This window comes from Lithobates pipiens, unplaced genomic scaffold, assembly GCF_037356315.1.
Source record: "Lithobates pipiens isolate NorthernLeopardFrog02 unplaced genomic scaffold, aLitPip1_a1.2 Scaffold_18, whole genome shotgun sequence".
NCBI lineage: Eukaryota > Metazoa > Chordata > Amphibia > Anura > Ranidae > Lithobates > Lithobates pipiens.
In genome coordinates this window covers 98710724-98732500 of record NW_027507758.1, presented here as the reverse complement: position 1 = coordinate 98732500, position 21777 = coordinate 98710724, and the positions used below count along the sequence as shown (strand labels likewise).

Sequence of the window (21777 nt, the reverse complement as noted above, 5' to 3'; positions counted from 1 at the left end):
CGATTTCTCATTGCTCAAGGAACCCCTAGCAACCTAGGGAGGAACCCCGGTTGAGAAACCCTGATCTAGATCCTGACTATACAGGACCAAAAGGGTGAAGTAGGTGACCAGTCATTCTGGGTTACTGATACTCCCAGCTGAGGGCAGTCACTGAATCAGGAGCTAATAGTTGGAAAACTACTCCATGACAGGAGGATTATCAGATTACTTAGTAGTGAAAGCATTCCTATAGAATGTTTACCTATTTACCATTTAAAAGGGGATCAAAATCCTGGTACCTTTTTATCTATAAAGCTATAAGATTTCATGAATGTAATATGTGCAGTCTGGAGGAAAGAAAAGAATGACAGGTACAGCGCGGTTGGATAACTCTGGGACGCCGTCATATGACATCCTCCTAGAATCACGCCCGGACGCAAACCCGGGAATGACATGACCGTCGGGTCTTCCAGACCCGGCATGTTGCAGATCGGGTTAAAGGGCCAATAACAGGGGCCCTTTACCACATGAGCGTTCAGTTGTCAACAAACCGTAGCCTGTGTGGTTCAGCTCCTCCCCTCTCTTTGCACCGATCGGTACAGTGTGCGAGGAGAGGAGGGAGGCGGTGCAGCAGCGCTGTGGGCAAGATCTGAAGTTCCCACAGGCGCTGATCTGTGCCCATCCATGGCTCATCCATCCCATCCATAGATCATTCATGCTCATCCATGGCTCATCTGTGCGACATCGGTGCTTTTTTCTGTTCCACATCACTGCTCCTCCATGCCACATCAGTAATCATCCATGCCTCATCTGTGCCACATCAGTGCTCATCCATGCCACATCAGTGCTCATCCGTGCCACGCCACATCCATGACACATCAGTGCTCATCCGTGCCACATCCATGCCGCATCAGTGCTCATCCGTACCACATCCATGCCACATCAGTGCTCATCAGTACCACATCTGTGCCACATCCATGCCACTTCAGTGCTCATCCGAGACACATCCATGCCACATCAGTGCTCATCCGTGCCACATCCATGCCACATCAGTGCTCATCAGTACCACATAAGTGCTCATCTGTGCCACATCCATGCCACATCATTGCTCATCCATGCCACATCAGTGCTCATCCATGCCATGTCAGTGCTCATCCGTGCCACATCAGTGCTCATCTGTGCCACATCCATGCCACATCAGTGCTCATCCGAGCCACATCCATGCCACATCAGTGCTCATCCGAGCCACATCCATGCCACATCAGTGCTCATTCATGCCACTGCCACATCTGCGCCTCATCAGTGCTCATCCATGCCTCATCAGTGCTCATCCGTGCCACATACGTGCCTCTTCAGTGCTCATCCGCGCCTCATCAATGCTCATCCCTGCCTCTTCAGTGCTCATCCATGCCACATCTGTTCCTCATCAGTGCTCATCCGTTCCTCTTCAGTGTTCATCTGTGCCTCATCAGTGCTCATCCATGCCACATCAGTGGTCATCCGTTCCACATCGGTGCTCATCTGTGCCACATCCATGCCACATCAGTGCTCATCTGTGCCACATCCATGCCACATCAGTGCTCATCCATTCCACATCAGTGCTCATCTGTGCCACATCCATGCCACATCAGTGCTCATCCTTGCCACATCCATGCCACATCAGTGCTCATCTGTGCCACATCAGTGCTCATTCGAGTCACATCCATGACACATCAGTGCTCATCCGTGCCTCATCAGTGCTCACCTGTGCCTTTTCAGTGCTCATCCTTGCGCAGAGCTCATGTGGCACTGATGTGCCAAATCAGTGCTCATCCGTGCCACATCCATGCCTGGTCAGTGCTCATCCGTGCCTCATCAGTGCTCATTCGTGCCTCACCAGTGCTCATCCTTGCCTCTTCAATGCTCATCTGTGCCACATCAGTACTCATCCGTTGCAAATCCGTGCTACATCATTACTCACCCGTGGCAGGTCTGTGCCACATCAGTACTCATCCGTGGCACATCAGTTTTCATCCGTACCACATCCATGCCACTACAGTGCCTCACAAAAGTGTAATAGGTAATCAAATTAGATTTTAAATGTATGCCCTTAGAACATGTTGGGCCTCTGTATGTGGTCAGGCTGTGGAAAACCCTCACACATGTGGTATTGCCATACTCAGGAGGAGAAGCAGAATATATTTTGGGGTGTAATTTTTGCTATGTACTTACTATGCGTTTAGAAATTTCTTATAAATTGACAACTTTGTGTAAAAAAGCACTTCCGTATATACATGTAAGCGGCTGCGATTGGGCACAGCCGATAACATGGTTAAAGAGTCAGAGTTACGCTGTATCCTAACAAATACGCCGTGGCCATGATCACTGCTCTGCATGCCCTCATGATAGCAGCCATTCCGGGGTGCTGTCATATGATGTCCTCCCAGAACAAGAGCCGCCTTGTCCCTCCATCATTTGATGGTGAGAGGGGCAGCAAGAAGTTAAAAGGTCACCAATGTAATAGCAGTAAAACACCTGTAATCTGCCAAAAAAGAAGCTCATGTACTTTTTTGAGCGACAGCCATTTTGCTTTAGACGACAGAATGCTCAGATATGAACAGGGGCCATTGAAATGAATGGGATTTGTCTTGTAGGGCGTTTTTAGATCTGAGGCTTACTGCAGAAAAACACCTAGATGTGAACGGAGCCTTAACCACTGCTTACTGGGCACCTAAACCCCCCTCCTGCCCAGACCAATATTCAGCTTTTAGCGCTGTCACTCTTTGAATGACAATTGCGAGGTCATACAACACTGTACCCAAATGAATTTTTTATCATTTTTTTTCCCACAAATAGAGCTTTCTTTTCCTCTGGGTTTTTTATTTTTTGTTAAAAAATTAAGAAAGACAGATTTAAAAAGAAAATACAAAACCGTTTTATATTTTGTTAATAAATTTTGCAAACAGGTAATTTTTCTCCTTCATTGATGTATGCTGATGAGGCTACACTGATGGGCACTGATAGGCTGCATTGATGGCCACTGATAAGGTGGCACTGATGGGCACTAATGGGCGGCACTGGTGGGCAATGATCAGGTAGCACTGGTGGGCACTGATTAGGTGGCATTGGTGGGCACTGAGGGGTTGCACTAATGGGCTATGGTAGGTGGCACTGAAGGGCACTAATAGGTGGCACTGATAGCTGGCACTGATGGGTGGTAGTGATAGGCACTTATTGGCACTGGTAGGTGACACTGATAGGCAGCACTGCTAGGTGGCACTGATTGGCACCACTGGTGGGCCTTGATAGGTGGCACTCATGGGAATTGATAGGTGGCATTGATTATTACTGGTGGGCACTGATTGGTGGGCACTGATTTGTGGCACTGACAGTTGGCACTGGTGGGCACATATGAGGCGGCTTTGCCTCTTCCTCTTTGGGACTAATGTCCCTTCAACAGAAGCCAGTGATCGGCTTTTTTTTTCTCCTCACGCTGTCAGCGCGAGAAGAAAAGAAACCCCATTACCGATCTTCTGTTTATATCACGCGATCAACTGTCATTGGCTGACAGCTGATCAAGTGGTAAGGGGTCAGGATCAACCCCTTAGTCCGATCTGTGATCACCTGTGTCTCATTGACTTCAGGGGGGAGTGGCGAGCATGCAAAGGGGAGGATGTTTATTGACAGCCTCCCGGCAAAGCAGATTCGCTCTGTAGCCGTCATTCGGCTATAGCGCAGATCTGAAGGGATTAATACCTCTAACTGCCTAGTTTCCAAAAAGTGGTCATTTTGGGGGTATTTGTACTGTCCTGATATTTCAGGGCCTCAAGAAATGAGATAGGCCGTCAGTACATCAGGTGTGATCAATTTTCAATGATTGGTACCAATGCTTGTGGACTCTATAACTTTCACAAGACCAAATGATTTATACTAATTTGGGTTATTTTAACCAAAGATATGTAGCCGTATAAATTGGTTAAATACATCAAGGGGGTGAATAAGGTCCGGGAGCGCAGTTTTTTTTTCAATATGAAACCAAACTCAAGAACATGGGGAGATGACCTCAAACTATCTGGAGGAAAGTGCAAAACGAATCTAAAGTATTATTTTACTGAAAGGGTAGTTGATGCTTGGAATAAACTTCCAACAGAGGTAGTGAGCCAGTCAACATTAAATGGCTTCAAATATGATTGGGACAAACATAGATCTATTCTCAGACAAAAAGGGTAACAAAAAATAAACCTCCCACCCAATTAAAAAAAATACAAAACATGCAAAAAAAACAAGACGGGCAGACTCGATGGACTACTCTCTTTTTTTTTTTCTGCCATCACTTATCTGTTTTTCTATGTTTAAGGCCCCTTTCACACCACACCGCCGATAGCGTGGGCGGTAAAACGCCTCTATTTTTAGCGGCGCATTTCGGCCGCGAAAGGGTTAAAACCGCCGGCAATACGCCACAATAGCAGCGTTTTGCCGGCGGTATTACAGCGCTCCCCCATTGATTTCAATGGGGAGCAGCGGCGGAGGAGCGGTAAACACACCGCTCCTTCACCGCTCCAAAGAAGCTGCTGGCAGGACTTTTTTCTGACGTCCTGCCAGCGCACCGCTGTAGTGTGAAAGCCCTCAGGCTTTCACACTACACACAATGGTGCAGCTTCTTTAGGGCGTTTTGCAGGCGCTATTTCTAATGCTATAGTGCCTGCAAAATGCCCTGGTGTGAAAGGGGTCTAAAACAGAAAACTGTTTTATTTGCCATTCGACAAGATAAAAAAATCCACATCCTTGCAAGATGCAGAACACGCACGTATCTTATTCTTGGTGTAAAAAGGTCAGAAAACAAGGGCACCAGCATAGCCCTTGATCCATTATTGATCGAATGTCTGTGGCTCACAATTAAGGCATTTTAATCTGTGTAGCTGTTTATTGATCTGTCCAATGATATCTATTTCAGGACTATAAACTTAGGTGGAATCATCATTCCGCTGGAGGAGAAATCCAGAGACCCGCAGGTTGTCTGTTACTCAGCTTTCTATGACACAGAAGGAGTGACCCACACCAAGAGTGGGGAGAGGCAGCCCCTGCAAGTCATCATCCAGGTACTGATCCATAATTACTTCATAAGAATAATATTGCTGAATAGAAGTCTGTTATTTAATGAATTAAAGGGCAAGTCCGCCCAAACCTGATATTTCAGTGTTTTCTAGATGGTCATGTGCTAAATTATCTGTTTCTTATTTTTGACTGAGACTCTGATGGTAAAAGATTTATCTTTCCAATAGGGCTGTGGAAATTAAAGAATAATTCCTCAATTAATAGATTCATTTTTTTGATGGATCAAAATTCTTTTGATCGATACTCATCTCTCCACTGGCTTCCGGGTCTTCAGGGAGTTCCATCGGAGATCCGGTGACATCATGGACATCGACTCCTCCCCCCTTCCCCAGGTGCCTCCGTCTGCTAACGAAGGGAAGGGGGGAGGAGTCCGGTGAAGTTCTGATTGAATGTAACACGTACGGGGTTGGAGCTACGCATGACGTCACCCGCTGCTGCCCTACGGAACTAACACTATTGTCGTCTTTACATGCTGTACTTTTATCATCTTTATGTGAGTAGTTTGTGTTTGAACACAAAAATGAAATCTTATACTTAAGCGGTGAGCACTTAGATCTTTTCTTTCTCCCCATGACCTGGCGTCCTTGCTGAGATCTAAGGAGACGTGAGAGAAGTTTATGGTCTGTGATAACCCTTTTGATACCCGCTTGCATGACCACCTGTTTGCACAGGGGTCCATGCCATAAGGTGAGAGTGATTAGTTAGACTGGAGGTGGAGGGATTTTCACGCTACTGTGGAAAAAAAAATGACTTACCGTATTTATCGGCGTATAACACGCACTTTTTTCCCCTTAAAATCAGGGGAAAATTGCGGGTGTGTGTTATACGCCGATACTCCGCGATTTCCGCGCAATATTTAGGGCTCTGGGCGGCTGTCAGCTACCCAGAGCCCTTCTCGCGGCTTTCAGCCGCCTTCGGCCCTTCTCGTGGCTTTCGGCCGCCTTCAGCCCTTCTCGGCGGCTTTCGGCCGCTCTCTGACCTTCTCTGTGGCTTTCGGCTGCCTTGGCCCTTCTCGGCGGCTTTTGGCCGCCTCGGCCCTTCTCGGCGGCTTTCGAGAGCGGCCGAAAGCCGCCGAGAAGGGCCGAGGCGGCCAAAAGCCGCCGAGAAGGTTCGAGAGCGGCCGAAAGCTGCCAAGAACTTCCGGACGCTGCCGAGATACACAGGACATCTCGGCGGCGCCATTTTAAAAAAAATAAGCGGACAATGCACTAAGGCTACAACGACGGACAAGCTGCATGACAAGGCTGCAATGAGGACAGGCTGCATGACAAGGCTGCAAATGATGCTGACAAGGCTTCAGATGGACACTGATAAGGCTGCATTGATGGGCATTTAAATGTAAGTTTTTTTCCTTAAATTTCCCTCCTAAAAGTTTTTTCCACAAAATTCCCTCCTAAACTTGGGGTGCGTGTTATACGCCGGCGCGTGTTATATGCCGATAAATACGGTACGTCAGTGCTACAGTTTGAATTTAAAAAGTATTTCTATGAACTGTGAAGTTAAGTCATGGATTAACTAGTTACTAACTAGTTACTAACTAGTGTCGGGTGATTGCATATAGTGTATACCACATTTGCCACTGACTAATGCACAGCTGCAATGCAAGGAGATCAGCTAAAAGTACTTGGATCTGTATGTGCGTCATAATTAAATTAGTCGATTAATCGATTAAAAAAAACGATTAATCGAACACGAAAATTTTAATCAATAACAGCCCTTCTTTCCAATGAACATCCATTTTGTAGCAGGAGGGGGTGAAAGTATTGTGGAGATGTTGCCTCTGTACTTAGAGGTAGCCAGTGTCTGTCTGCCATTATCTTATTATGTTATAACATGACAAAATATGAGTTAACTAGTTGCCGACCAGCCGCCGTCATTATCCACTTCAGCCCCGGAGGATTTGGCTGGCCAAAGACCAGAGCGTTTTTTGTGATTCGGCACTGCATCGCTTTAACTGACAATTGCGCGGTCGTGAGACGTGGCTCCCAAACAAAACTGACGTTCCTTTTTTTCCCACAAATAGAGCTTTCTTTTGGTGGTATTTGATCACCTCTACGTTTTTTTTTTTTTGCACTATAAACAAAAACAGCGACAATTTTGAAAAAAAAGCAATATTTTTTACTTTTTGCTATAATAAATATCCCCCAAAAATATTTTTTTTTCCCCCTCAGTTTAGGCCGATACGTATTCTTCTACATATTTTGGTAAAAAAGATCGCAATACACGTTTATTGATTGGTTTGCGCAAAAGTTATAGCGTCTACAAAATAGGGGATAGTTTTATGCCATTTTTATTAATACATTTTTTTTTTACTATTAATGGCAGCGATCAGCGATTTTTATTGTGACTGGGACATTATGGCGGACACACTTTTGACACATTTTTGGGGCCATTGGCATTAATCCAGCGATCAATGCTATACAATTGCATTGATTACTGTAAAAATGTCACTGGCAGTGAAGGGGTTAACCAGGAGGTGGCGCTGTAGGGGTTACGTGTGTCCTAGGGAGTGATTCTAACTGTAGGAGGGATGGGCTAGCTGTGACACATCACTGATTACCTCTCCCGATTACAGGGAGCTGTGATCAGTGACAGTGTCACTAGGCAGAATGGTGAAATGCTTCTTTACATCAGCATTTCCCTGTTCTTCCTCTCCATGAGAAGATCGCCGGTATCCCCGCGGACATCGAGTCCGCGGGACCTGCTATGCAAGCCTTGCGAGATCATGTAGTATAACGTGATATTGCTCAGCAGAGCCAATCTGCCGCAGTAAAACAAGTGGTTAAACAGTGACAGGTTGGCTCTACTGCGCGAATCTCCATAGCTGTACGAAGGCCGCTTTAATATATAGGGGGTGCCGGAGCCGATGCACATGGCTGGCAGCCTCGATGTCCACTGGCGGCCCACGATCGCTCCTCAGAGAGCCAGAACGGGGATCTGTCAATGTAAACAGACATATCCCTGTTCTGTCAGGGAGGGAAGTAGAGAGAGAGCTGCTGTTCCTAGTGATCAGGAACAGCGATTTCTCTCTACTCCCAGGCAGTCCACTCCCCCAAAGTTAGAAACACCTTTCTAGGGAACACTTAAATACTTGATCGCCCCCTAGTGTTAACCCCTTCCCAGCCAGCGACATTTGTACAGTAATCAGTGGCTATTTTTAGCTATGATCGCTGTATAAATGTTAATGGCCTGAAAATAATCTGTCCACCGGAATGTCACAGTCCCACTAAAAATCGCTGATCAACGCCATTGCTAGTAAAAAAAAAATAATAATAATGAAAATACCATAACTATATCCCCTATTTTGTAGACGCTATAACTTTTACGCAAACCAATATATGCTTATTGCAATAAATTTTTTTTACCAAAAATATGTAAAAGAATACATATTGGCCTAAAAGGATGAAGAAATTGAGTTTTTCTTAATTGATTTTTTTGGTTATTTATTATAGCAAAAAGTAAAAAATATTGTTTTTTTTTTTTTGTTTGTTTTTTCAAAATTGTTGCCCTTTTTTGTATTTAGTGCAAAAAATAAAAACCACAGAGGTGATTTAAATACCACCAAAAGAAAGCTCTATTTATGGGAAAACAAGGACGTACATTTTCTTTGGGTACAGTGTCGCATGACTGCGCAATTGTCAGTTAAAAGGACCTAGTGCCGTATCTCAAAAAATGGCCTGTAAGGGGGAAAATCTTCCGGTCCTTAAGTGGTTAATATATTCACATAGGTGTGAATGCAGTCTAAAAGGCTAAACACACAAAAATAATGAATTCACATATTTTTGAAGGAAAAAAATTCTCTCTCTCTCTCTATCTCTCTCTGTCTCTCTCTCTCTCTCTCTCTCTCTCTCTCTCTCTCTCTCTCTCTCTCTCTCTATATATATGTGTGTGTGTGTGTGTGTGTATATATTGTGAGGGGTTAGCTCGGCAGTGGGTGTGTGTGACCCCCTGGATGGGTTCACAACACAAAATCAGGCACAGCAGACAGCGTTGTAGGTGCAAAAAACAAAAGATGCGGTTTATTTATGCTACATGCAGTGAAACATATAACAGCCAAACAAAAAATAAAACATGAAAATAAATCCTGGTCAGCTTGACCTCTAATTACACACTTAGATTCCCTGTCTAACAACTGAGTGCAGCCTTGTGCTGCACCAGTCCCTGTCTCTGTTGTAGAGGTTTGCCACACAGGCGTTAACTCACCGCACAGAACAGGTGTCACACTCCCCAGTCTATACAACACAAAACTGGTTCCAGGATGGAGCATCTCCCTAAGCATGCAGGGGTTTTTTGTAGAGGTCTTAATGAGCCCACTTACTTCAGCTGGGCTCATTAACTCTTCCCCTCTAATTGTACAAGTCTGCATAAAGCCTGAATCTAGGGCACACATATTTCCCATCCTGGATACAACCAGGTGATTTTACCTGCGTGTTGCCACATACCCCCCCCTCTTGTTTCAACCTTGGGGTTGTAACACAAGCAGTCAGACACGCATGTATCCGAGACAAAGCATCCACATTCCCCATTTTAACACCAGGGCGATGCTTAACTGTAAAGTTAAATTCCTGTAGGGCCAGGAACCACCTATTTACCCTTCTATTGGTCTCCTTGTTCTGAGCCATCCACTTTAAAGGAGCGTGATCAGTCACCAGGTCAAAGTGCCTACCTAGCAGATAGTACCGAAGGGAATCTAGAGCCCACTTCACTGCTAAACATTCCTTCTCAATCGTGGAGTAATTTACCTCATGGGACTTCAACTTCCTGCTGAGGTAAATGACTGGGTGCTCTTCCCCGTTCCAGACCTGGGATAACACTGCTCCTAACCCAACGTCTGATGCATCAGTTTGTACCACGAAGTCCTTAGAGAAGTCTGGTGAGTACAACACTGGCTGGCTACATAAGGCTGTTTTTAAGGACTGAAATGCTTCTTCAGCCTCTGGGGACCATTTAACCATGACCGAGTCTTTCCCTTTTGTCAGGTTGGTGAGGGGCACAGCCTGAGAAGCAAAATGGGGAATGAATCGTCGATAATAGCCAGCGATTCCCAGAAAGGCTCGTACCTGTTTCTTGCTGTTGGGACGTGGCCAACTCTGTATGGCCTTGACTTTATTGACTTGGGGTTTTATCACCCCCCTCCCAATAGTGTACCCAAGATATTTGGCCTCCTCCTGTCCAATGGTACACTTCTTTGGATTGGCCGTAAATCCAGCTTCCCGGATAGAGTCTAGGACTGCTTGTACTTTTGGCAAATGTGAGACCCAGTCTGTGCTATGGATAATCACATCATCCAGGTAAGCTGCAGCATATTTCTGATGGGGCCTCAGAATCTTATCCATTTTCTGCTGGAATGTTGCCGGTGCATTCTGTAACCCAAACGGCATTCTCTTATATTGGAATGCCCCATCTGGGGTTACAAACGCAGTTTTCTCCTTGGCCGACTCGGCCAGGGGAATTTGCCAATACCCTTTGGTGAGATCAAGAGTTGTCATATATCGGGCTGTTCCCAGCCGGTCAATCAACTCGTCTATGCGCGGCATGGGGTAGGTGTCAAATTTTGTAACTTTATTCAATTGTCGAAAATCGTTACAAAACCGCCAGCTCCCATCAGGTTTGGGCACTAGTACGATAGGACTGGACCAGTCACTCTGGGACTCCTCTATCACACCCAATTCCAGCATCCTTTGAACCTCCCCACGTATTGCCTCCCGTCGGGGCTCTGGTATTCTATAAGGTTTTAGTTTTACCCTTTCTCCTGGCGGGGTGATAATGTCATGCTCTACGCCAGATGTTTGTCCCGGCAGCTCAGAGAAAATCTCTTTGTTACGAAGTACAAACTCTTTAACCTCCTGTTGTTGGGCTTTCGATAAGGTGTCTGCTATTCCAACCTCAGGAACTAAGCAATCAGGCTGTGCTTGTGACAAAGTCTCTGCGACTAGGGATTCCCTATCCCTCCAGGCTTTCAGCAGATTGACGTGATAGATCTGCTCCGGCTTTCGCCTTCCTGGCTGTCTAACCCTGTAGTTCACCTCACTAATTTTTTCAATTACTTCGTATGGACCTTGCCATTTGGCCAGAAATTTGCTTTCAACCATAGGGACTAGCACCAAGACCCTATCCCCCGGGGAAAAAGTACGGGTCTTGGCCCCACGGTTGTACACTCTCTGCTGTGCTAACTGCGCTTGGGTTAAATGTTCCTTTACGATTGGCATTACCTGTGCAATTCTATCTTGCATCAGGGCGACATGCTCAATCACACTCCTGTGAGGAGAACTCTAATTTTCCCAAGTTTCCTTGGCGATATCCAGCAGCCCTCTTGGGTGTCTCCCATAGAGCAACTCGAAGGGTGAGAAACCCATAGAGGATTGGGGTACCTCCCTAATGGCAAACATCAGATAGGGTATTAGACAGTCCCAATTCTTTCCATCTCTATCCACCACCTTCTTTAACATTTGTTTTAGGGTTTTGTTGAATCTTTCAACCAACCCATCTGTTTGGGGGTGATACACAGATGTACGCAATTGTGTCACTTTGTACAACTTGCATAATTCTTTCATAACCCTGGACATAAAGGGTGTACCTTGGTCCGTAAGCAGTTCCTTACAAATACCCACCCGGCTAAAAACAAGAGATAGCTCTTTGGCTATGGTTTTGGCCGAGGTATTTCGAAGAGGAATTGCTTCCGGATAACGGGTGGCATAGTCCAATATAACCAAAATGTACTGATGCCCCCTAGCAGACTTCATTATCGGACCTACCAAATCCATTGCGATCCTCTCAAAGGGGACCTCAATGATAGGAAGAGGTACCAGCGGGTCACGGAAATGTGGCATAGGTGCCGACTTCTGACACACAGGGCAGGAGGAACAATAATTTTCTGTTTCCTTCATGACCCCAGGCCAATAGAATCTCTGCAGTACCCTCTCTCTGGTTTTCTCGGCCCCCAGATGACCTCCCAGAATGTGCCCATGGGCCAATTCTAACACCAACTTCCTGTAAGGTTTGGGCACTACAAGTTGCTCAATGGTTTCTTCTGCCCTTTGAGCCACTCGATACAGCAGGTCCCTTTCCATAGTGAAGTAAGGATAAGTGCAAGTCTTATCTGGGTTCACTAACTCGCCATCTATTTTCACCACATTTTTCCCGTACCTTTATTAGGGTGGGGTCTTTTAACTGTTCTGTGGCAAAATTTTCCCTGTGAACCTCAAGATCCGAAAACTCCACAGACTGCATGTTTTCATCTAAGGATGTTAGCTCCTCCCCAGTTTCTCGAGTTTCTCCCGCCAATACCGACAAGGGAAATTCAGGAGAGTCCTCACCACTCCCAGAGGAATTCTGGTCATCTTCCTGGTTTATAGGGGCACCAGTGGGGGGCTCAGGACAATCCCAGAGTTCCCAGAATTTTGGAAAATCCCTTCCCACAATAGCATCATGTGGTAAGTGAGACACTAACCCCACCTGATGAGAGAGGTTACCTTTGGGGGTCTCAAAAAACACTGAAGTTACAGGATACTCTCGGGTGTCCCCATGCACACAAATAACAGCCACCCTGTTCTTCCCAGAGACCTCTGTAGTAACTAATTCAGCTTTTATCAATGTTACCAGGCTACCTGAATTCAGCAACACATCAACATTTCTACCATTAATACACATTTTACATAAATGTTTCTCAGGTCCCCGAATGGCAGTGCATGCAACTGTCGCAAACAGCGACTGACGTCTCTCCCTTATAAAGTCACATTGCATAGGCTCATCCACAACGGGGCAATTGGCTGCAATATGTCCCTCTTGCCGGCAGCGGTAGCAAATAATCTTTTTCGCTGTCTCTTGCAGCATGGGCTGCTCCCGCCAGACCTTAGGTAGAACTCCCACCCTCTCACTCTCTCCACCCTCACCCCTTGGAGTCATCTTACCCGCCACTGGGAATGATCTGGTCTTAGGGTGGAAAGTCCGTGAGTCCCTGGAAGAGGTGGTCAGGTTCTCTGTAGCCAAGTACCTCTCAACCAGATCCACAAGTTTATCTGCATTTTCTGGGTCTCCATGGCTTACCCATTTTTGGATGGCAGTAGGAAGAGCTCTCAGGAAACGATCCATAACAACACGTTCCACAATGTTTGGTGCGGTCAAAGTCTCTGGCTGCAGCCACTTCCTGCTCAGGTGAATGAGATCATTCATTTGAGACCTGGGTGGTTTTCCAACCTGAAAAGTCCAATTATGCACACGCTGAGCCCGGACAGCCAGGGTAACACCCAGCCGTGCCAATATTTCTGTTTTTAGCACCACATAGTCTTTTGCTTGGTCAGGCTCTAGGTCATAATAAGCTTTCTGCGATTCCCCAGTTAACAGAGGGGCCACCAGTCCAGCCCATTGCTCCTTAGGCCACTTTTCCCTTTCAGCAGTCCTTTCAAATGTGGTCAAAAACACCTCCGGATCATCCTCTCCAGTCATTTTTGTCAATAAACGGCTCACACCAAAGGATGCGGTATTATTGTAACCACTTGCTTCATTGGTCTGCGGACGTTGCTGTATTAATGTCTCTATTTTCTGTTGAAAATTCTGCTCTTGCTTCTGCAACAGGTCTATGAAGCGGGCTTCAGATTGCTGCTGGGCTTGTTGCTGAGCTTCCAGACTCTGCAGGTGAGCTTTCTGCTGGGCTGCAAGGCTCTTTTGTAAAGCCGCATTTGTTTGCTGCTGATTTGCATTTGCTAGAGCCAGCTGTCTCAGTATCTCCTCCATGCTGGCCTTTAAAAAAATTGAAAAAAAACTGCCAAAATTCTCCACCAACTGTGAGGGGTTAGCTCGGCAGCGGGTGTGTGTGACCCCCTGGATGGGTTCACAACACAAAATCAGGCACAGCAGACATCGTTGTAGGTGCAAAAAACAAAAGATGCGGTTTATTTATGCTACATGCAGTGAAACATATAACAGCCAAACAAAAAATAAAACATGAAAATAAATCCTGGTCAGCTTGACCTCTAATTACACATTTAGATTCCCTGTCTAACAACTGAGTGCAGCCTTGTGCTGCACCAGTCCCTGTCTCTGTTGTAGAGGTTTGCCACACAGGCGTTAACTCACCGCACAGAACAGGTGTCACACTCCCCAGTCTATACAACACAAAACTGGTTACAGGATGGAGCATCTCCCTAAGCATGCTGGGGTTTTTTGTAGAGGTCTTAATGAGCCCACTTACTTCAGCTGGGCTCATTAACTCTTCCCCTCTAATTGTACAAGTCTGCATAAAGCCTGAATCTAGGGCACACATATTTCCCATCCTGGATACAACCAGGTGATTTTACCTGCGTGTTGCCACATTATATATATTATAATATAATAAAATAAATATATGTATGTGTGTGTGTGTGTGTGTATATATATATATATATATATATATATATATATATATATATATATATATATATATATATATATATAAAATATATTTATTATTATATATATATATATATATATATATATATATTTTTTTTTTTTTACAGAAGCCTGCAAAGTATTGCACCTGCAATCAGTGGATAGAGCGGTCAATGTCAGGCTCCTGAAAACACCTCCTTGAACTCTCTGCCCGTACAAGCTTTCAGGTGCAGAGCTGGAGGAAGTTCCAATAGACTGAGTTTATTCCTGCTGTGGCAGATGGGACTTGCATTCTGTTCATTCACAGATCTCTGTAAATGAACAATACAGCTGATATCAACAGTGATATCAGCTGTGAGGGAGAAAAATACCCTCGTTAGGAGTAAACATGTAACCCAATGCAAAAGGTGAATTTAAAGTTTACTGTATTTTGTTCAAATCTATTTAAAAAAAAAAAATTCATTGATTGCGGTAGCTTGCAGATTGTCTGTTAAGGTTCTTATTCACCCAGGTCATGGTACTGCAAGTAGTATTTGGCTTCATTCAACTGGGCTTATAAAGTTATAATGTTGAAAATGTTTCACTGTTTATCCAAGCTGGTTTCTTAATTTTAATGAGTGTCAGGAACGCCTGGTACCCCAAAATTTATAGCCACATTGGTAACTGGGAGGTGTATATTTTGGACACAGAGGACAACTGGTTTGCTAGAGGTATGAAAAACTCCATCTATATCAAACTGGGACAACTATCTCTAAATAGGAGTGGAGGTCCTCAACACTACCTGTCCCCCACATATCATTTTAACATTTTTATTTTTATCCTGTTGACTGGACAACAATTCACATCTTCAGTAATTCCAACAATTACCATCTGCTAGACTTAGCTTCCAACTGTCCCTGATTTCGAGGGACTGTCCCTGATTTGGAGCAATGTCCCACTGTCCCTCATGGGAATGTAGACAGAAATAGTAACCTATGAATAAAAACCAACAAAACCAAATAGTGGCGTAAACTTGGCCACGGCCTTTATTATTGGTATTCAATTTATTTTTATTGAACATGTAACCATTCATAGTTATATAAATAAATTCACAAATAACTTAATTACTCAAAACCACCTTACAATAAGCAACCCAGCCACTACGGTGACAAGTATAACAAGTTTTTATGAATCACTCCCTTAAGATACAGGGAGGGGTAAACCACATAATATTATATGGCCACAGCAAGGGAGGGGGAGAGGGGAGCTCACAGGTGGGATCTCGCGGGAACTGGCAAAGAGCACCTGTTGTACTGCCTTATATAGCTTTTTGACCCTTCCAGAACATTCCAAAAGGTCATGTGGCCTAATCTTCTGGAATGTTCCTTAAGGTCAGCTGACCTCCAGTAGTCAGCTGACCTGGACCTTGGCTATATGACCTTTTATTGGTTACCTAAGCTTATACCTTTAAACCTTACTATTGACCTTAACTGGCAGGAAATAAGCCCCGTCCACCTAACTACCTGCCCACTTAAAGAGGTAGTAAACCCAGTTTCAAAAAACACTTACATTCCCGGCATGCCGGAAATGCTAACTTTCACATTGGTTGTGCTCTCAACCAAACTTTCAAACCATCCAATGGCTGGTTTCATAACTGATCACATGTGCAGCATTATGGCAGTTGAAGAATTATTAGAGGCCAAGATGGCAGCTTCCTTGACTGAAAACGATAGAAGGGTTTACTTCCACTTTAACTACCTGGGGGCCTTGAAACTCCTATTCTGTCAAATTCACATGCGCCGAGTGGCCTTAAAACAGACCCCCCCTTATGTTCATTCCTCCTCATTTGTCCCTCATTTTGGTCTGATCTATATTGTTATAGTATATAAAATGCACTTTTTATCTATCAAAAAGTGTTTCCCAGTGCTAAACCTTTCATCCAAATTCTCAATTGGTACATTTGTAAATTCTAAAAGCCAATATAAAGTAATAGTAGTGGTATAAAAAAGACTGTGTGGATTTCATGAAAACATTTTTTGGGTTAATTCTCATTTTAAGGGGGTGTGGCAGGGGGCGTGTCCTATGCCTACATACATTTGGCAGTAGGTGTCCCTCATTCCCATCTCAAAATGTTGGGAGGTATGGACTTCAGGGCACCATGGGATTGGATTGTCTAGTAAGAGAGGGTGGTTTCACAAACTCTCACAATGGAGTTACCGAGGTTGGAGTTACTTAGCTACACGCTTGGCCATATCTGCTGTATGTTTCTGCTTCTCTACAGCTAAGAAAGCTACTTATGAGAAGTGAAACATCTTCAACTATACAGATCACATGCAGATAATTAACCACTACACACTGCCTGGTTTGCAAATTCCTCCCCAGTTCGGTGTTGCATCATCTCAGCACACTCTGATCTTGTTGGCATGTCAGACTCAAATGAAACTGTGGGTGGAACTGAGTGGAGTTTATCTTCAAGGAGCAACATTTTGGAGTGGATTTACTAAAGGCAAATAATCTGTGTACTTTAGAAGTGCTGTTGCACTCTCCAGAGCTTAAAAAATTAGGGGAAGCTATGTGGATGTCCATCATCTAACCACGTGTAAGCAAAATTGCTTTGTTTTTTTTATTTTCGCTGCATGTGAACAGTATTCTTTGCAAAGTGAAGCTTCACCTTGTTGCTAAGCTTTGGAGCAACTGTACTTGCAAAATGCATAGTCTGTTTGCCCTTAGTAAATCCTTTTGTCTTTGGAGTGCACACCTACTGCAAGAAAATTGTTATTGCATTTCAGTGTGCAATATAATAAGAACTGCAAATTCCAATGATCTAGCTCACAAAAAGGAATACTATCCAAATGATTCTCTGAGCAATCAATACCTTTATCTATTACCAAACTCAACTAACTATGTGTATATACCATATATCCAGTTGCTTCCAACACTGATTTCTGTTCCCACAGAATCAATACAATTTAATTTAAATTAAATATATTGTAAAAGTGCAGCACAAACACGTGAACAAAAAAATATAAATAATCCCACTGGTGAACTATAAAATTAGAATTACCACTGCTTCATACATGAACATAACATTATCCAGTTAGCCTGTTACTCTTGAGGAAGTCATGTGGCAGAGTGACGAATAGTATTGGGTCGGAGCCTGTGATGTTATCACACAAACCTGGAAATGGCCTCTTGGTGAGATGATTCCTATCCACATCTCTTAAGGGGAAAAGTGCTTATTATTCTTAACCCCCCTGGTGGTATTCCTGAGTCTGGCTCGGGGGGGAAAATTCAGTACCCTTAGCGGTAACCCCCAGCCAGACTTGGGATCGCATTGCAGGATCCAGCATGAGTATGCTTACCTTATCCCCTGGATCCAGTGATGTCACCTCGCTGTGTGAGCGGCTTGTCATCCGCTCGATCTATCACAGAGCCAAGCTCCGTTCCCTACGAGCGTTGTGACACACGGGGACGGAGAACGGCACCAAATTCAAAAAGTGAAACACACACATTACATACAGTATAATGTAATCTTACAGATTACATTGCTGTATGAAATGATTTCACATTCCCTTTGTCCCTAGTGGTTTCTCCAGTGCCCTGCATGTAGTTTTATATTATAAAAACAGTTCTTTCTGCCTGGAAACTGGAGATTGTCCATAGCAACCAAAAATGTCCCTTTACATCAAAACTGGTTTTAGACCAGCTAGAAAACAGCGATAAAAAATTAGAATCACTCGCAGAATTGAGCGATAGCGATTTGTGGGGAGATCCGTCATCAAATACTGAAAAGTAATGATAGTGACAATTCTGCAACTGAGAAAATGTCAGTGTTTTTGATTTGATTATTTTTATTATTATTATATTATTATTTGGTATAATTATTTATAGTTATTTATTATATTTTAATTTATGATTTTGTTTTTCAAATTTTATCATACCGGGATGTTTACTAGACTCTGGTTTGAACAGATTTAAGTGAGTTATTCCTAAGAATTATAGGACTACAATATAAAACGCCAAATTTCAATGCAAAATAATTGTACCGCTTTCAGCACCAAAAATCTAAAATAATCGTACCTCCAGGGAGGTTAAAGTGATTGTAAACCCTTACAACACACTTTGACCTACAGGTAAGCCTAGATTAAGGCTTACCTGTAGGTCCAAGATATTTGCCGAAAGACAGATAAATCTGGAGATATCCTAAAGTGGAACAACACTCCATCTGGGCGCCACAAACCAAAAATGCTATTTAATTTATTTTTAATATTCAAAGCAAACTCCCCCATCCACCCATGTCTCCATGCTTTATTTTTGGTTGAGAAATCACCCCCTAGCATTTGTGGCAGTGGCCATCTTGAGTGAGATGATTCATGTAGCATTTACTTCCTGGAATCCACCTGCCCTTAGCTCAAACATGCAAGAAGGAGAGGCTGTGCTTAGCTGAGACAGCCCCTCCTCCCCTACTGAAAACTCCTAGGATGTATGACATAATTTGCCTAGATTTGAAAATCATAAAGTAACTGAAGAAATAAAAAAAATAAAAAAGCTTAAGACAAACAAATGTGATCTACTTTCCTATCAATTTACTAATGCTAGCAGCATAAGGATTAAAAATAGTCATTGTTGGTTGGCATTTATGGGGCTTGTAGGGTTGATTGTATTGAGCTGCAGTTACATTTATCAGCTAGAGAATAGCTGGGACCTCATTCAGTGTAACCTCTTCCAGCCACTGTAATGCCTACATGCAGTGGTAGGGCGGTGTCCTTAACACACAGCCTCTGCACATGTCCGCCCTTGGAGTTTCGAGATAGTGTGCTCTCAGCTAGGGCTGGGGAAAAAATTGATTTAAATCTTGAATCAAGTTGAGAGGTCAAATCGATTCAAAATTTAAGTAAATCGATTTTTTTTTTCACCACCGCGCTGGTACTGAGGTGCTGTGTGAGGCCGGAAGCTGCGGACTAGGCCAAAGCCGCGGGCCTCGTCAAAAAACTCCTGCCTGCAGCTCCCCAGGACCGGTGCTGACACCGCGCCGGTCCTGAGGAGCTGCGGGCAGGAGTTTTTAGGCGAGGCCGCGGCTTCGGCCCAGTCCACGAGACCGGACCCAATGGACTAGGCTGAAGCCGTGGCCTTGCCTAAAAACTCCTGCCCGCAGCTCCTCAAGACCAGCGTGGTGTCCATGAAAAAAAAAACTTGATTCAGATTTATTTATTTTTTTAGAAAATGGCCCAGCTCTACTCTCAGCACACAAAGAGTACACTGATAGCTCTCAGACTCTGTGATCGGGAGCTGGTATGTGCTTCTGATCATGTGAACTCAGTGATAGTCAATCAGAGATCTTGTGATCGGAATTCTGACTCTGCCTCTCACTGTTGGTGGGAAGAGATTCCATTCTTAACCACTAGCCGACCAGCGCACGACGATATACGTTGGCACAATGGCATGGCTGGGCAAATGGGTGTACAGGTATGTCCGCTTCAAATCACGACATTGTGGGCATGTGCGCCCGCCACGTACTCCGTGACCATGCCTGCGGGTCCCGCAGAGTCAATGTCCCCCGGGGGACACGGCGATCGTGTCACGGAGCGGAAGAACAGGGAGATGACTTTGTAAACAAGGCATTTCCACGTTCTACTTAGTGACATGACAGAAGTCTACTCCCTGTGACCGGGAGAAGTGATCGCTGTCATGTCAGTGGAAGCCCACCCCCCCTAGTTAGAACACCTCCCTAGGACACACTTAACCCCTTGATCGCCCCCTAGTGTTTAACCCCTTCCCTGCCAGTGTCATTTACACAGTAATCAGTGCATTTTTATAGCACTGACCGCTGTATAAATGACAATGATCCCAAAATGGTGTCAAAAGTGTCCCATGTGTCAGCCATAATGTCGCAGTCACGATAAAAATCGCAGCTCGCCCCCATTACTAATAAACAAAAAATAATAATAAAAATGCCATAAATCTATCCCCTATTTTGTAGACGCTATAATTTATGCACAAATCAATCAATATATGCTTATTGTGATTTTTTTTTACCAAAAATATGTAGACGAATACATATCGGCCTAAACTGAGAAAGAAATTAGTTTTTTATATATTTTTGGGGAATATTTATTATAGCAAAAAGTAAAAAAATATTGCTTTTTTTTTCAAAATTGTCGCTCTTTTTTGTTTATAGCGCAAAAAATAAAAACCGCAGAGATGATCAAATACCACCAAAAGAAAGCTCTATTTGTGTGAAAAAAGGATGTCAATTTTGTTTGGGTGCAACGTCGCACGACCGCACAATTGTCAGTTTAACCTCCCTGGCGGTATGATTATTTCTGATTTTAGGTGCTGAAAGCGGTACAGTTATTTTGCATGGAAATTTGGCGTTTTATATTGTACCCTTGCAATTCTTAGGAATAACTCTCTTAAATCTGTTCAAACCAGAGTCTAGTAGACATCCCAGGTATGATAAAGTTTATAATATAATAAATAACTATAAATAATGATAACAAATAATAATAAAAATTATTCAATAATGTAATCAAATCCAAAAACACTGAAATTTGCTCATTTGCAGAATTGTCGCTGTCATTAGATTTAGTGTTTGATGACGGATCTCCCCACAAATCGCTATCGCTCAATTCTGCAAGTGATTCTAATTTATTGTCGCTGTTTTCTAGCTGGTCTAAAATCACTTTTGACATAAAGGGACACTTTTTGGTTGCTATGGACAATCTCCAAATTCCAGGCAGAAAAAAACTGTATTTATAATATAAAAGTGCATGCAGGGCACTGGACAGACCACTAGGGACAAAGGGGATGTGTATTTTTTTATACAGTACTGTAATCTTGCAGATTACAGTATACTGTATGTTTTCTTTGTTTTTACTTTTTTGAATTTGGCGCCAATCTCCGCTCCCGTGCGTCATAACATCACAGGGAACGGAGCTCGGTGGCACTTGGGCACTGTGGAGGACAGCTCACACACACTGTGGGGAGACATCGCTGGATCCAGGGGACAAGGTAAGTAAGCCTCCCTGTATCCTGCAATGCGATCCCGAGTCAGGCTCGGGGTTACCGCTCATGGTACTGAAATTCCACCCCGAGCCAGACTAGGGAATACCGCCAGGCAGGTTAAGCGACGCAGTGCCGTATTGCAAAAAGTGCTCTGGTCAGGAAGGGGGTAAGTCCTTCCGTGGCTGAAGTGGTTACATTGTCAATGGCTGCAAAAAAGCAGCGAGAGACTCGTATACTGACAAAAAATAATATCCGACCAGTTTACCACATCTCTGTGTAGTCCATGTCACACAAGTAGCTATAGAACCGTTCTTATTGGTGTTTTGTTGTATATTTATAGTGGGTTACCATGTG

General features: G+C 44.0%; 1 protein-coding gene across 1 annotated transcript in view; it reads left to right on the top strand.

The window, feature by feature from the left end:
- CNRIP1 (cannabinoid receptor interacting protein 1) overlaps positions 1–21777 on the top strand; it is an 86505-nt gene that overhangs the window by 14719 nt on the left and 50009 nt on the right. Inside the window, exon 2 of the mRNA XM_077485941.1 lies at positions 4913–5057. Within this exon, the coding sequence (XP_077342067.1) occupies positions 4913–5057 (145 nt within the window). The remainder of the gene's footprint in view (positions 1–4912; positions 5058–21777) is intronic.